The sequence below is a fragment of the Dreissena polymorpha genome, chromosome 14 (genome assembly GCF_020536995.1).
Source record: "Dreissena polymorpha isolate Duluth1 chromosome 14, UMN_Dpol_1.0, whole genome shotgun sequence".
Lineage (NCBI taxonomy): Eukaryota > Metazoa > Mollusca > Bivalvia > Myida > Dreissenidae > Dreissena > Dreissena polymorpha.
Genome location: NC_068368.1, coordinates 68,753,920 through 68,771,546, shown reverse-complemented (window position 1 = coordinate 68,771,546; position 17,627 = coordinate 68,753,920). Strand labels below are relative to the sequence as shown.

The 17,627-nt window shown below is 36.3% G+C and overlaps 1 protein-coding gene across 27 annotated transcripts in view; it reads right to left on the bottom strand.

Annotated features, from left to right (window-relative positions):
- Positions 1–15,595, bottom strand: part of LOC127858384 (zinc finger E-box-binding homeobox protein zag-1-like) — a 98,604-nt gene extending 83,009 nt beyond the window's left edge. For all 27 annotated transcript variants that reach the window (XR_008038875.1, XR_008038873.1, XR_008038869.1 and 24 more), the window contains exons 1-4: positions 15,439–15,595; positions 10,020–10,239; positions 4,424–4,580; positions 752–1,381 (exon numbers count right to left, since the gene is read on the bottom strand). Coding sequence is in view for 19 of the 27 variants with exons in the window: in XM_052395492.1 (XP_052251452.1) it covers positions 752–1,381; positions 4,424–4,580; positions 10,020–10,106 (874 nt within the window). In the remaining 8 variants the exon portion in view is untranslated. The remainder of the gene's footprint in view (positions 1–751; positions 1,382–4,423; positions 4,581–10,019; positions 10,240–15,438) is intronic.
- Between the last annotated feature and the right edge of the window lie 2,032 nt (positions 15,596–17,627).

The window sequence follows — 17,627 nt, the reverse complement described above, 5'->3', positions numbered from 1 at the left end:
AGCAACATTTTCTTAGTTTCCCTTTGCAGCTCTATAGCTTGAACCTAGGTTTATATAATATTGAAAACTTGAAAACACTTGGTTATTATCAATTTTAAAGTATTTGGGAGCAAAAAATCAAATACACCAATTTCCCAATTTGAGGTTTTCACGACTCGATTTTTCCCAATTTTGAGGTTTTCACGACTCGATTTTTCCCAATTGGACCAGTACGGGTACTTTTCCCAATTGGACAAGGAAAATCGCTGGGCATTATCGATTGATACTGACATGGGGTTATTCACGCATGACTAATTCACATCTTTGGAGCAGTCAGTAAGATCTACATATAAATCCAGCACTGTAAGATTGATTAAATCTGCTCAATTAATATAGTCGATTAGACGTTGACGTCTCTCGAGTAAATCAAGCACAGTCACAGACAATCAAGGAAGCTGATTTTGCGGACCAAGTTAGATCGAAGGCAATAAAGATGTTATTGATAAGGGCGCGTGGCGAAATTTGCCTTTGAAAAGAAGGGCGCGTGGCGAAATTTGCCTTTGAAAAGGACAGAGTGGCGATCCGGGAGGGCGGCGTGGCTTTCCACCACGCTAAAATGGCCTGGGAAAAACACTACAACAAAAATGAATGTTCCAGAAACAATTATAATGTTACAGTAAATTGATACATATTCACCTTTGCAGGTGTCCACAGTTCATGCAAACGTTGAAGACAGTCATAAGATTGGTGACAAAACAAACTGATCACTTACTGTATCCGGACTGGCTAGCCATCTCGCCACCGCCCTCCGTCGCACTACCAGGGTCAAAGTTCATCCCTGTTGCCATGGAAACACTAGGGTCCCATCCCTCCTGGGACTGTGACCCCATTCCTAGCTCGACCCCCGTAATCTCCAAGTCCTCACTATCCCCTGCCTCAGTTTTCACACTGACCCCACTCATGTTTAAGTTATCACCAACACTCACAACACCCTCGTTCAGCAAGTTTGAACCACTTGAGTTAGACTGCTCATTGTCACTGGCAGGATTCTCTCCCCCTGATTGTCCTTCCGCTGTTTCTTGTTTCACTTTATTATGTCTGAATGGTGACACTCCAGGCATACTTTGTCCAGGCATGGTCTGATCTTGCGAGTTGGACGTGTTGAAATCTCCAGAAGAGCCCCGGGGTCGGGACAGGGGGTAGGGCTGATGTCTGGGCGTAGCCTGACGGGGCCCAGGAAAGTAAGGCCCATGGGCTCCCCTGCGAGGCCCGGGCCTCATACTGGCCTGCATCTGGGCCTGCATTTGGGCCTGAGCCTGAGCCTGTGCTATCTGGGCCTGCAGTTTCTCGCGCTCTCTCTCTTGTTCCTGCTCTTTCTCGAGCTGTTTCCTTCTATGGTGTCCTGCAGCACAAACATAAGCAGTATTAAACACTTTTACCGCTTAGTAACGCAGTTTGACCTATTTGTAGTCTTTCAGAAAATAAAAAAATAATTTAAGCATATTCTTAATAGCTTCATGTTTTAAAGGCTTCAACGGTTGAAGTTTCACCACAAACAAGCTGGTTTTTAATACCTTTCCTCACAGCCTTATTAGGGATGAGACTTTCTGCATTCACTGTATTTCCTTGCTTCAAACAAGAAATTCCATACAAGTGAAAAGTTGTTGTTGATTAGACTGTGTCGTTGTTGATTAGACTGTGTCGTTGTTGATTAGACTGTGTCGTTGTTGATTAGACTGTGCGAACTGCCCAGGCTAATCTGAGACGACATTTTATGCACATGCATTTGGACATGTTACAATGGTGTCCTATAGCACAAACACAAGCAGGCATTTTATATACCCTTTCCACACAGGATAATTACGAGGCAAAACATTCTGTTTTAACTGAAATTTCAATTGCTTTAATTAAACGAAAAAGTCTGTCAAACAGAAAGTGTCTTCCCTAATTAGCCTGTGCGGACTGCTTATCTGGGACGACACTTCATGCACACGCATGAGATCTCTCTTGTTATAGTGGAATTTAACCCTATATACCGCATTTTGACTCGTTTGTAGTCCTTAAGAAAATCCAATAAAATTAAATACCTTACCACATAGATAGTTTTAGAGCATTTATTTACAATCTTAAGATACATGTACTGATGAGTATCAAACAGCATAAAACCTTATCAACATGCCAGTAACTGCCAGGCTGTTCTTGTTTTATGCTAGTTTGCATACATACATTTTCACCTAATTTCTGAGCAGAAAAGAGACAAGCAAGTACGCTGGGTATGCTAATACTTTGATACAGATGGCACTTCGATACCAGATAACAACAAAAGCCACATGCGAGAGATAAGTTCATCCGTTTTTTTATAAAGTTATATCATAAAGATTAGTTTTTTAGACAATGCACATGGTCCAGTTTATAAATCATGTATCCTTTTCTATTGCAAAGAAAAACATCACAGAAGAATGGTAGATTTTTCCCACAAAAAAAGAAAATTCGGTCGGAAAACAGCATAAACTGGATGAACAGTAAACATTTCAACAAAATAAAACTACTTAGAAATATTGCAAGAAGTGCTTTGATATTCCAGCATGTAGAGTAATCAATGTGCTTCAAATACTGAAATTTTGATAGTATTCAATGAAATATAAACGAAGATAAAGCAGTTTTTAATAGGTGGTATTCATGAAGTTCGGATACTTTGATTGAGACTTTCAAAGAATTGGGCACTCTGATAACCAAGTTTTATCTTCTATCTGAAATGCATTTATGCATATCATGGCTTTTCTTACCAAACATTTTGAGTTGTCATACCCGTCACATTTGGAACCTATGCATAACCTAATTTCATACACATCAGGGTTTTTTATCTGATTTTGGGGAAAGGGCCTGGCCTTTTTTGAGGGGTGAAAAAAATCGCGCGAAATGCCGGATTTTGGGGGAAAAAATCACGCGAAACGCCAGATTTTGGGGAAAATAAGGAAAGTCTTAAATAATCAAATTTAACATATTTTGCTGTTTTTTAAACAAATTTAAGGCAACAGATAATTTAATTATCCAATATGTTATATTTTCTACACTGGATCAGGTTAACTTTTGTATTTAAAGTTTTAAAAAAAAAAAGAAGTCTGGGGGAAAATTTACCTGCAGAGGGGAAAAAAAAATCCGAGGGGAAAGGGCTGTTTTTCGGCGGGTCCCAAAGAAGGAAAAAAAGCCCTGCACATGTACAATATAACCAATGGCATTGTTCGTTTTCAAAAATCTTATTTCTATTAATTTATATAATCAATATTGTAAGTGCAAATTTTAAATAAGATTCAAATGCTTATTTCTGAAGAAATATATTTCAAGAGACAACCGAAAATAATTGTCTAAATAATAAACTTGTTTTTAAGTGATAAATTGAGATTAAGAGGATTGAAAATACAACGGATCATGTGGATCAACACGACTGTGTTCAATTGAACTTATAGCAGGACTTAAGATAAGGTGAGCAAGGGGTCTTAAAGCAGCCAATACACCTTTCTTACAAAATCCTTTGTAATTGGTTCTCATTAGAATCACATCATGAAGACGATACTAATGCGTAGCCACAAAATTTTTAAGAGATTGGAAAACTCCCTTCATATTGAGCTCTACTTATAGGAAGCACTTCCCTATACACTTCCCTTTCCCTTTTATTATCATATTCCAACGGGATAAGAACATGTTTCGGTAATTCGTTTTTAATTTACGTCAGAACATACATTTTTCATGTATTGCCTGCTTACTACAGCAGTATTCCACAGCGAATTCTGCATTTCTGATTCACTAAATAGAGTGTGTTATATCTGGCAAAAAGTGTCAAGTTATCTGGAATCGAAGTGCCATTGTCTTTGAGATGATCGGTAAAAGAAGTGTCCATGAAAATTTGGCATCAGACTCTTAAAACATTTGAATTTCCTTAAATACGTTATTCAACTAAAATTTAACATGTTGTAACATTAATGGACATATCGATCTTTTATTTCGATTAGTTGGCATGTTCTTGATTTATTTCCAAGTATTTTTATTTTGTTGAAATACGTACTGGTCATCGAATTCATGATGATTATCAATGAAATGTTATCTCTATATTTTATAATCCTTTGTTTTTTTCACGACTTTTTTGCTCTGAAATACGAAGTACTATACCATTTATAATGGACCAAACAATGTTATGCGTCTGAAAATCAAATGAACAGAACATAAATGCAAAAAAGCTGAAAAACTCAACTCTCTCGCGTGGCTTCGTTGTTATCTGGTATCGAACTGCCATCTGTTATCAAAGTATCCGCATACCCGACGTGAAGTAGCAAAAAGTTGCCAATAACTGAGAATTAAATATCTACCTGCTGTGGAAATTTATTAAAATTCCCGGGTCACTTCCATACTATATGGCCATGTGTCTCTTGTATATTCCAATACTTACTTTTGAGACAAAATCCGAGGAATGAGGACTTGACATCCTCATGATCATCGAGGTACGACTTTCCTGACTCGGATCCAAGATGGCTGAGAGTGCCGTCTGCCACGCTGGCCGTGAGAATGACCGACTCCTCATCTGTGTGCTCAGCCAGCTGCTCCACCTGCAGAATATTCGAATGAGAACCTATTAACAAGAGGGCCAGAAAGGCACAAAGTCGCTCACCTAAGATAACAAGATATACATATTACTGTGAAACCATTATTATTCGTCAGACATTAATTTTCGAATTTTTCGTCCTTCGACTGATGGACGAATTCAAGATCCTAACGAACAGTCATGTCCCATATTTGAAACAAATAAGACTGAATTACCGTAGGCATGAGGCATTTAAATCCAGCGTAATCCACGCATATACACAGGGCTCAAAATTAACACTCGCACACTCGCAAAATGCTAGAAAAAAAGATTGCAGGTAAGTTATAAGCCACAAGTATTTTTTGCAAGTAAAGAAATAGTGAAAAAAAAACGAGTTATATTGCTAAATGCGTTTGACGGTGTGAAAGCTAAACCGTAGGTCAATTTTTTGAACGTCCAAATACCCATATGCTGAAGCGCGCACCTTGTTTGTAGACTGGTATACTTATAGTACAGATACCCGGATGGTATTGATACAAAGAACATGAAACAGTCAACTATTCACACTCAAGTTAAATCCAGTTTTGACACAAAGGGGTGTACATTATACAGTGTACTGACAACTGACATTTCCTGTAAAACGCGAATGCAATAAGGCTGTATCGAATGCGTCGACTTCGTTTAGGTATGATAGTGTTGATTAGCGCTAATTGTTATCAACTTTATTACCCATTGTGTGTATTGTGTTTTTCAGGGGTGTTGCAGATTATACAGTACAGGCAACGTGTACTTTGACAAACGCCACTCGTCGCGGTGTTCATTTTACGGTGTTCGCTTACCAAACGACCCCCGCGATGGGTGTTCAGATCAAATATTCGCGGGGGCCGTTTTCAATAAGGTGGACACCGCGAATCACCGCGGACCCATTATATCTACCGCGGTGTTCATCGTGTTCGCTAAAAATAAAATAATTAAATATAAACGTAAATTATTGATCCCTTTTATTTAAAGCGGGTATATACGTTGTTGTCAAATATTTATGAATTTATATAAAATGTGTAATAAACTTATTATATATATATTTAAATATAAATTAAAATAAAAGTTAAGAAGAACGTGTCGAAAAATGCGAAATAAGCCAGATATTTAATTCTGAATTTTAAAACGGCTGTACAGCCAAATTCGCTAGCATGTAAACCATACATGTACGATGTGAATCTAAACTTAGTTTAACGGTTTATTTGAATTCCTGCAACGATATCTATTCATACGACACACAAACACTAACTCCTATCCTAATGCAAAGACGAATGCTTCGGTTATTGTAGGAAAATATGTACGTCACAATCGACTCGGGGCGCTAATTTGTGCGATATATTTACTAATTTTGAACTTCTTTCAAAGATCTTAAAGAACGTTATTTCAACAAACGAGTCCAGTGCTGAAATGGAAGAAACCTGAAAGACACAAAATATAATCTGTTAAAATACATGTGTATAATATGAATAGAAAAAACCAACAGTTTACGATTGCAGTCGTTGCAATCGACAGTTGACAATTTCTAAATTTCGTAGCATACTGATGCAGTACGTTATTTCAGACAGTACAGGCAGACGCAAATAAATAAATTATTTAATACTCACTTTCTTTATAACTCGATATGTGTTGTTAAAAAACGGCGATTGAATTGCTTAACACCATACCAGTTAATAGACTTGATGATCTAAGCGCTTTATTTACGTTTCCGACTTTACGTGCTGTCCGAATTTAAAGTGATGGGCATTTTGATACTGTTGAATTAAGCTGAAAAGAAACGGGTGAAAACAATAAGTTATAATGAATGTGGTATCTGAAATTATCTACAACTCATCTTGTTACCGGTTGTTTATAAAAAATATATAATATTTTCGATATGTTACATGACTCACCCATCCCTCTTAGCTGAAATGATCCGTAAAACCAAATTGTGTCATTGTGTCGTATGAAAGAATCTGCTAGAAAACTACATTTAGACTCGCATCGTACATCGATTCATTTCTGTCGTAAGTTGTCAAAACGAAAGTACGGTTGATATTCAAATGGATTATTTTTCTTTTCGGGATACTGTTTAATTATGTTGATGCTGCATTAACAAATACAAGTGTATATCGAGCGAAAACACAAAAAATAAACAACGGTTACGATACACACCTACATTGTATATTGCAAATACTGTTAGTTGCCCATAATATCACTTTAAGTACGCATAAATTTGCACATATATGTAGTTTATTATGTTCATTTGTACATTGTACATGTACATGTAAATTTAAAACTCTTGAATGACCATCGCAGACAGGTATTACATGTATCAATGGCCGCGCGGCATTGCGGTGATCACGGGTGTTCCAGTTAATGATAGCGTGCAATCGCGGCGATTTCCGGTGTTCGCCGAACACCGCGGTCAGTAGCGTGTCCGCCCCCCGCGAAATGTCACCCATCGGGAAAATTGAACACCGCGGACACGCGTTTTTGTCAAAGTACACGTTGCCTGTACTGTACAGCCAACCTGCGGCGAATTCGGATTAAAGACAATACTATTAAACGCAATTAAAATATGACGATGTGTGATCAACACCTGACTGAAATATATTCTGTGCTTTTATTACAAATTAATAAAGAACATATTGATTTGTGTTTGGTTGTCCGTGATTGTAATGAAAAAAGACTAATTGGCAATTGGCTTTGTTGTTTAAAACACTCGTTAACAGTTATTCAGTCCCACTTATCCGCTAATCATAACAAAGAACGTGTCAATGACATAAAATAATAAGGGACAGTTACTATCACCTGAAATAACAGACTAGTTAATTGGCATATGCCAAACAAGGCCCACCTCCTGCAAGTGACTACCAAGTGTCAACCCTTTTTCCCCAGCACGATTTTTTTCGCAACCGCGTATTACATGTATTACAAACATTACAAACAAATCAGACGCTTTTTTTTTCAAAACCAGAAATGAACGAATTTAAGTGCTGACGAAATAGTCATTTTTTTAAAAAGGACGAAATTTCGTGCTGACGAAAATAAATGGTTTCACAGTGTTGGGATAAATCTTCTGACCAAGTTTCATTTTGATCAAAAAGTAAATCTCTAGAGTGTTAACAAGATTTTACTATAGCCATATAAGGAAAAATGCCCCGCCCCCTGGCAGCCATGTTTTTCAACCAACCGGCATCATTTTTGAAAACTTTCAAGAAATTATCAGGATGAATCTTCTGACCAAGTTTCATGAAAATCGGACAGTAAATGTGGCCTCTAGAGTGTTAACAAGATTTTACAATAGCCATATAACGAAAAATGCTCCGCCCCTTGGAAGCCATGTTTTTCAAGCAAACATAATTATTTTCGACCTCATCCAAGATATAATTGAGACCAATCTTCTGACCAAATTTCATGAAGATTGGACAATAAATGTGGCTTCTAGAGTGTTAACAAGATTTTACTATAGCCATATAAGGAAAAATGCCCCGCCCCCTGGCAGCCATGTTTTTCAACCAACCGGCATCATTTTTAAAAACTTTCAAGAAATTATCAGGATGAATCTTCTGACCAAGTTTCATGAAAATCGGACAGTAAATGTGGCCTCTAGAGCGTTAACAAGATTTTACAATAGCCATATAACGAAAAATGCTCCGCCCCTTGGAAGCCATGTTTTTCAAGCAAACATAATTATTTTCGAACTCATCCAAGATATAATTGAGACCAATCTTCTGACCAAATTTCATGAAGATTGGACAATAAATGTGGCTTCTAGAGTGTTAACAAGGTTTTACTAAAGCCATAATTATAGAGCCATATAAGGAAAAATGCCCCGCCCCTGGTGGCCATGTTTTTAAAGCAACAAAAACCATTTTCAAACTCATCCAAGATATCATTGGGACAAATCTTCTGACCAAGTTACATGATGATCGGAAAATAAATGTGACCTCTAGAGTGTAAACAAGGTCATACATTTCAATATAATTTAAAACAAGGGCTGTTTGTAAAACATGCATGCCCCCCATATGGGCTGTCAGTAATAGTGGCAGCCATTGTGTGAATACGTTTTTTGTCACTGTTACCTTGACCTTTGACCTTGTGACCTGAAAATTAATAGGGGTCATCTGCCAGTCATGATCAATGTACCTATGAAGTTTCATGATCCTAGGCGTAAGCATTCTTGAGGTATCATGCAGAAAACCATTTTACTATTTCGAGTCACTATGACCTTGACCTTTGACCTGAAAATCAATAGGGGTCATCCGCCAGTCAATATCAATCTACCTACGAAGTTTCATGATCCTAGGCATAAGAGTTCTTGAGTTATCATCTGGAAACCATTTTACTATTTCGGGTCACCGTGACCTTGACCTTTGACCTAGTGACCTGAAAATCAATAGCGGTCATCTGCGAGTCATGATCAATCTACCTATCAAGTTTCATGATCCTAGGCCTAAGCGTTCTTGAGTTATCCGGAAACCATTTTACTATTTCGGGTCACTGTGACCTTGACCTTTGACCTAGTGACCTGAAAATCGATAGGGGTCATCTGCGAGTCATGATCAATCTACCGTTCAAGTTTCATGATCCTAGGCCTAAGGGTTCTTGAGTTATCATCCGGAAACCATTTTACTATTTCGGGTCACTGTGACCTTGACCTTTGACCTAGTGACCTCAAAATCAATAGGGGTTATCTGCGAGTCATGATCAATGTACCTATGAAGTTTCATGATCCTAGGTCCAAGCGTTCTTGATATATCATCCGGAAACCACCTGGTGGACGGACCGACAGACCGACCGACATGTGCAAAGCAATATACCCCCTCTTCTTCGAAGGGGGGCATAATAAGGTCATTTTTTCCCAAAATTGATAGAGGAATTTCCAAAAAAAACAAAAACAAATATTATATATTTTTATTTTACTTAGACATATTGGGCATCTCCCAAATTGAAAGCAATGAGCTCTAATATGATTAAGAATGCACCACAATGTGTCTTTTAATACTTTTGCACAATGAAAAAGACCCTGTTTCAAAAACTTTTAAAAACACAGTCTTCCCAAAATGAGCAGTTATCGCGCATGAAATTCCCAATTTGAAAGGCTAGGGCCTCTTCCCAATTTTCTGATGAAAAGCCCTGACATTTGATACTCATTCTGGAAAAATCGGGCTTAATGCATTAAGTATTACCCCAGATCAGATTAGCCTGTGCAGTTCTTTCAAGCTAATCAGAGACAACCCTCTCCGCCTAGACTGGATTTGCGTTTAGAAGAGTCATTAAAAAGAAAAATTTATGAAAGCAAAAAGTGCTGTCCTTGATTAGCCTGTGCAAACAGCACAGCCTAATCTGGGACAACAATTAAAGCACATGCATTAAGCCCTGTTTTCCTAGAGCACGACTCATTTACAAACAACATCTTGACTAATAGTGAAGTGTAACCCACCAGCTGCTGTATCTGTGTCTTCAGTACTGCCTTCAGTATGACCTTGTAGCCAGGTATGTCCTTGATCACATCCATGGACGACGCCATGGCAACGCTAAGTTATCTCCCTTGATGATGGTCCCTCTACAGTTACCTCACTTTGGCAATGAATTAGCTCCCTTGATGCTGGCGCCTCAACAGTTATCTCCCTGGACAGTGTTGTTTTGCTTGGAGATCAACTCTGAAATCAACAGTTAAGTGCAGCAAAGATTTGTGTAAAATATTAAGGCCTAAATTAAAATTAAGTTTGTTTGACCCACTTTTTACCCCCTGACCCAAAAAAATTTATTTCGATTTCTGAAAACGTTTTTTTTTCGCCGACCATAAAAGAGCTGACTGAAATATATATTCGTGCGCTTATTTATATCCCTGTCCATTAATTTTGTATCGCCCCTGACCAATCTAGCTTATTGTTCTTTTTTTATAGTCTTTCTAGGTGCAATTTCTGGTGAGAACAATGCGAAATATTATAAACCAAACCATACGTAACACCACATGTGTATTTGTATTCTAAACAAATGATATTAAGAACTTCAAAATTAAATTTTAATCGACAAACCATACCGTATCCGAAAACGACTGTCCGAAAACATGTCCCGATACATCATTTGCAAATGAAATAAAATATACATATCGTTTGACTGCAGAAAATGTAAACCAGTAACCTAGCAAATACGCAGTCAATATATAATTTGATTAACATATTGTTTTAAAATATGATATTGCAGTGCTTTACTTTGTCAGTTACTGCTCATCATGTCAGTGCCAGCCGCTTACCAATCAGAAATAAATAAAATCGGTACCAAGTGCAAATGTCCGGAATGCCGACGATGCTATAACAATATTCGTCCTGAAATGATCCCGCACTAAAAGAATTTTGTCCCTACCCCCACCCCCCTTAAACAAACTCATCGGATTTACATTCACCTCAAAATCAACCCTGGACGGCTCAAATCCGGATTTCCGGAATAATCCGGAAAATTGACACCCCTGATACATGTACGAGTTTACGTTCGTTGCACAAAAACGTGATCCAAGATGGCGGACAATAAAAAGAAATAACGATGCTCAGCGAAAAGGACAAATAACTATAAAATTAACGACGGACGTCATATAATTAGTATATATTCATGAAAAGTGTATGTCATTCTACGATGGAGCATACGTTTTAGATAAAAATAAAACTCTTTTTTTTAAATGTAAATTGGATTACTATATAGGGGTATTTTTTTTATTTAGCCATTAGACTAGCTTTGTGGATAGAATTTCAAACTCCTGTGGTTTCTACATGTATAATTCTAGCCATGCAGTGTTTGTTTTCACATCTCTTTACAGTAACAGTTACACACTTAAATTTTAACTTAACACATGGTATTACATATATTGTGTTACTATGGACCCGAACCTACAACTAATGACTGAAAGTTGTGAAAGTACGTCAGACAGTGAAAAGCTTCAAACTATCATGTAGCAGTAGAGACATATCAACATTCAATAAAACAATTCATGCTGGCAGTTGAACAAGTTGGGTTTTGAACTTTTCAAAATCCAGGGCTTTTTTTCCTTCTTTATGAGTGGCCGTGGAAGGACATTTCACAATTTTGAAAAGGACAATTTACAAACCTAACATGGCCGTGAATTTTTACAAAATGGGCCGTTTTTCACAATTTTAATAATTTCACGACTCGGTTTTTCACAATTTTAAGAAGTTCCCGACTCAATTTTTCACAATTTTGAAAAGTTCACCACTCAATTTGTCACAATTTTGAAAAGATTGCAACTCATTTTTTCACAATTTTGAAAAGTTCGCGACTCATTTTTTCACAAAGTAAGGGGGCCAGGGCCGCTTTACAAAGTCAGGAAAAAAAGCCCTGAAATCCAATAATAGATCTTGAGATCCACAATGCACGCATCATTTGCTATGCCAATTTCGTGCATCATTGATATCTATTTTCATCTTTAATTATTTTTATATCTTTTTATATTTAAGCAAACGCTCAGCATTCATGGCATTGCACACATCGGACAGGCTCAAAGACTAAAAGGTTGTGGTAACCAATACACTTTTAAAATAAGTATTCAAATCCTCTTCATGCATTAGTGGACAGCATGCAAGGAATGGTTTACTTCTCCTGGAAATTCCGAATGGGACCAGAGCCTTTAAAAAATTGTCAAGCAGAATTAAATGATAGAAGGAATCTATTTTTAATTACCTTAAAATAATGTGTAATTTGTAATGTTTGGGTCTCTGTTAACGTTTATTTCTTGTCAGGCGCCATTTCTGATTGTACGATCAGCACCCTTGCTTTTTTTTGCATTCCCAGACAACCAGCATCTCGTACATTTGTTGACAGGCTTCCTGAAAAGGCCTGACCGCCGGTTTTGTCCTGCAAAATTATTTACGGTCCTGCGAAGTTTCTTATATCGCTGGTCCTTGTGACAGGCCAAATAAATTATGACTAAATACTGAAAAGTCTAATACTTACCAAAAGAACGATTACACCCAATTCTAGGTTGGCGCTAAGGAAAAAAAACTTAGTCGCCAAACCTAGGGGGGTCCGGGGGCATGCCCCACCTGAAAATTTCCTGAGCAAAATTAAGACTATTTTTGTCTGAAATTACCCCTTTTTTTGCTTGAAAAATTTTCTTCGCTGGTGAGCCACTTGCTGACATTTTGCAGGAGATTTTTTTGTTTACACAGACACCGGTGGCGTAGGGATAATGATACATTACCACCGTAAAACAGTTTTCGGTACATGTGGTATTTAGGTTAGAAACCACTTATACAGCCCTCCCATCTCGGTAGTAATTATACAACATTTTATGAAATCCAAACAATACTTTTTTTCATTTTTTTTTGTTTTTGAAGAAATGCGTGAGAAATTACTTAGTAAGCATGAGACCGTCATTCCATGTCAAAAACCGTGAGACTCACAGCGAAACCGTGAGACTTGACAGGTAGATGTTTCCGATTCTGCATTCACGTCTGCACTACTTAGACGTCTTCGAACCTAACATTTGGTCATTTCCTGAGCTTACATTATTCTGTCCGCTTTCTTTTCTAAAGAATTGTGTTAATTTCTGTTGCTTTGACTTTCCATTTTCGTTCACAGCATCCATTTTTCCCAGAATCTGCAACTCGCTTTCGAAATCGGTCTTTCATGTCGCATAGCTACCGTAAAGGGAAGTTACTCATATCTACTTTTTTAGCCAATCAAAATCGTTGTTTCTTTGGAAATTAGTTTGAAGTGGCTATGTCAATGCCATAACTCTGCCCATCTGATTAAATGACAATTCCGTACTGGTCGATTCGATGACGTTGAATCGTAACATCTAGAGCATAGGCCATTACACGGCACGCTTCAGTGATTATCACGTAAATCTCCAAGTAACCCAAATACTCGAAAAGTCTGGTCGCAGTGTAAAGCATGACCACTTAAGACATTAGCCATGTGGATTATCGACCTAGGCCGTCGTCATTATCCCCTGGGGCCTTTCCGGTAAGGGTAATGATTGTGTAATCTTAGCGATGTTTCTGGCGTTTTATACGGTCTGAAAACAGGCATTTGTAAAGCATAGGGTCTTTTTTTTCAATCGCCAATTTCATGAAAATCTTATTTTTAATCGCCAGCCAGGAATTGTAATCGCCAATGGCGATTTTGGCGATCGGTAACGCTTACGTAGCCAATTGGAATCACTCTTTTCGTGAATTTCGAGCCTTTTTTTCATTAAGAACACTAATGCGTTACTAGTTCTTAAGAGTACTCTCCCTTTGTTGTTGTTTTTTCGGAAAAGCCAATTTCATTGTTCCGACATATTACCATCTATCCAATTACAAAGGTTGTAAAAAAAAATACACATTAAAAAAATGCTTATACAAATGATCAAAATTGTCAAATTTGAAGTTGTCGTCATATATAAGCAATATTTTGCTTTATGTATCGTCGAAACGCATGAAATAATATGGAAATGTGTTTATATCAGTGTAATATCGCATTATCATTTTATTTATGATCATATAAAACAGATTGTTTTGTAAAAGATTGATATTGTACGGAGAATATATAAGAGTATATTTTGTACAAGTTGACTACATAACTACATATTATTTTGAATGAATCGAATATTTTAAAATTACAGTGTGTTACATTTGCATAAGAACACATAATGGTTTGATGTTATATGTTCCAAAATCAATTACTCACTAATAGTTGTCCCATACTTAAACACAGGCTGCACATTGCAATAAATATGAGTTAAACTTTACTAAATTCTTCAGTTATAAACTCACGCTGTTAGGTCAGGTGAATTTTTCTCCGGACAGGCTTACTTTTCCATCAGCCTGTCCGCTTGACAGGCTCTTTTTTGGACTTTTCAGGAAGCCTGTGTTGACCAAGACAATCACCACCTGATTAAATTGTAAACCCGGACAAATGGCACCTGATTTAAGGCGAAGAAATACTTAATGTTTTTACCAATAAAGGCATTTGATATTATTTGAGTTTGCTGCGAAAGAAAATCTTTGAAAGGAGGCGATTGATAAAGCACGTCAACACCTAATGGACTTCATGTAGTTCTGAATTAGTTTGATAAAAAAGTTTGTTGTATGGGGTTAACATATACATCTGGTGCCAATTGTCCTGAGCGAGAAATTTACAGGGTGCCGAATGTCTGGGAATGCAATAAAACACAGGGTGCAGATTGTTAGGGTGCCGTTTGTCCAGATAAAGCCATTTCTTCCACACTTTTTGAATGTGATGCACTTTTTACAAAAAATATATATATTAAAACTGTATGGAAAATGCAACAACACAGCCTTTGTGCATTACTTAGCTGGGTAAGGGGGCAGGCACTGATAATATGCTTTTCCACTTATGAACAGTTCAATTTGCTTCCTGGTTAACTGCAACAATACTTCTTTCAGCATATGTGAAACTTTGCAGCTTTTTTATTAAATGTAGTTATACTTAAATATCCATTCTTTAAAGTAATCTGTATAATGATTATTGTACTTGTCAGGTTATTAAGTATTCTTTGTTCACATTAATATGCGAAATTGTTCATCTTTATCTCCATGCAATACATTCCTAAAATACAGTTTTCAAAGGGCAGCTGTTTTTGTATAACGCTGTTGAATGGGCTTTTGAATTGTCAATGCCATGCCGATTCCAATTGACAAGCACATCTGTTTAAATAGTTAAACGACAATATGTGTCAAGAACGTGTGGTTTGGTATTTGTGTTGTTTAAAAATTTAAAATCGTAATTCTTGCTTTTCTGGAGTATATCTTTCTATTTTTAAACGTCAGAGCTCCATTCTCAAACAGATTGCACATGCATTTACAGGAAAGAAAAGTAAATACAATACAATGATATATTACCTGTATTTCTACTTCATTATTTAACAGGAATATGTTCTTAAATTATAATTTTCTTTGTTTTTACTTGGCCATATATTTTTTAAATCCTCCAATTTGAAGAGCTTTGACAAGGCGGTAAAAATTATAATCAACCGAAAGGAGTCAGTGATCAATTCCGTACTTCACGCTGTTGAACATTGTACCGCGGGAATTTGAGACAGATGTTTGTAATAAATTGAACGAGCAGATAGTCCCAAAATTCTTTCACTTACAATGTACAAGATAAAATATTTTATGTAAAGTCGGACTTGCATTAAATAGACACAGAAATATTGATTTATTTTTATCCCTACTATCAAACCGGTTGTTTGCAATAAAGAATTGGTTATGTGTAGGGGCCTATGTATATTCCTACACAAACAGTAAAAGCACGACTCGTGTTAGTAAATAGACTATTGTTACTAATAAATGTGCTTACCAGTATACGTTTTAACACAATACAATTAAAAAACCACATGCAACTATCCATAATATGTAATAATTCTAAGCATTCACAAATAAATTCATTTTAGCTCAGTTGAATTATCCGAAGGGATATTAAATAATTATAACTCTCTGATTATACTCCTTTAATTGACGTTTCGGCATAATGCCTTTATCAAAACATTGGAAATTATATGTTAACTGCATTTTTACATCTTTTGACTGCACAATTTAAATAACAAAGAAAAATGTTTTTAAGCGTCAAATGACGTTGTACATGATGACGTCATAAATGGCGTTATTTAAAATGGCGCCAAAAAATGTAAAAATTCGCCAAAAATGAAATGACGTTAAACACTTACATATTTTGTCTTAATCTTATGTTAAATGTGTGCTTTATATATTTAATAAATTGATATTTTACAATAAAACAATCATCATCATATGTAATTATAATCGACCTAAACTTATTATCATTAATTAAATAGGATAAACTTATTTAATGACTTTAATTATTTAAATCCATATCTATGTAAAATATTATAATGATATTTGATTAAATAATCATATATACTTGCTATTCTATATAACATATACACATTATGGATAAGATACATTGCATAAAGTACTATTATTTTTACATACATTTAGGTTGATAATTAATATAAAATGTTTTTCACATATATTTTTTACAATATAGTTTCCCGTAGCAGGACATCAAGTTGATTTTTTGTATTAAGTCCATTTGGCGATTTTGTTTGAAACTTCTTTATGAATATCAGTTCTTTAATAAGTCTGTAATAATGGGAACTGTCTCTTATTTGTGTTAACACTGATACACCCATATCCTGCACTCTGTGGCCAGCACCATTGAAATGTTCTGAGATCGGTTTATCTCTTCGTAGCCGCACGTCAGCCTCGTGTTCTTTGGCACGTTCCTTTAATGATCTGCTTGTCTCTCCGACGTATACCATCTTTTGGCATTTAATACAAAATATACCGTACACCAAGTTATAAATGTTACAGTTCTGTTTTATTGCTTCGTTTGGAATTTCGCTTTTTGGGTTGTTATGAAAACCTCTTTTCAACATTTTACAGACTATACAATTAGTTTTACACGATTGTGGTATTAGTTGAGATCGTTTGTTTATTTCTTTATTTGTTTTTCCATGAACCAAAATGTCACCGATATTCATATCTCGTCTGTATGCAACTATTGGTACGTCTGGGAATATATTTTTCATTCTGTCTGATTTATATAGTTTGTCGGTATGTTACATAATGCATGTATGTAAAATTCATTTTAGTTTAAAGTCTAAAAAAACACAATTTATATGTCATATTCTTCCAATAACTTCACATTCTTTATTTCATCACTTTTAGCAGTGGCTTCGTACAAGTATTCACATAAATGTTGAACAGACCTTTTAACATTATTTCCGATCCCTTTTTTTATTTTAATAAAAAACACTAGCCATGTCTGAAGTTAAAATGTTTCAGATTTGATCGTAACAACTTTCTTTAAAAGCCTACATTCGCTCGAGGAAATACGCTGGTGATAATGGTGACTTATGAGACTTAAGAAATGCAGGACTCTCTTAAGACTTGTGCTTCGCTCCGGGGAAACCGGAAGTCATGCTTGTGCTTAAAGTGTCGTCCCATATTAGCTTGTGCAGTCCGTACAAAATTATCAGTGACTACACTCTCCGCTTTTACGGAGTTTTCAT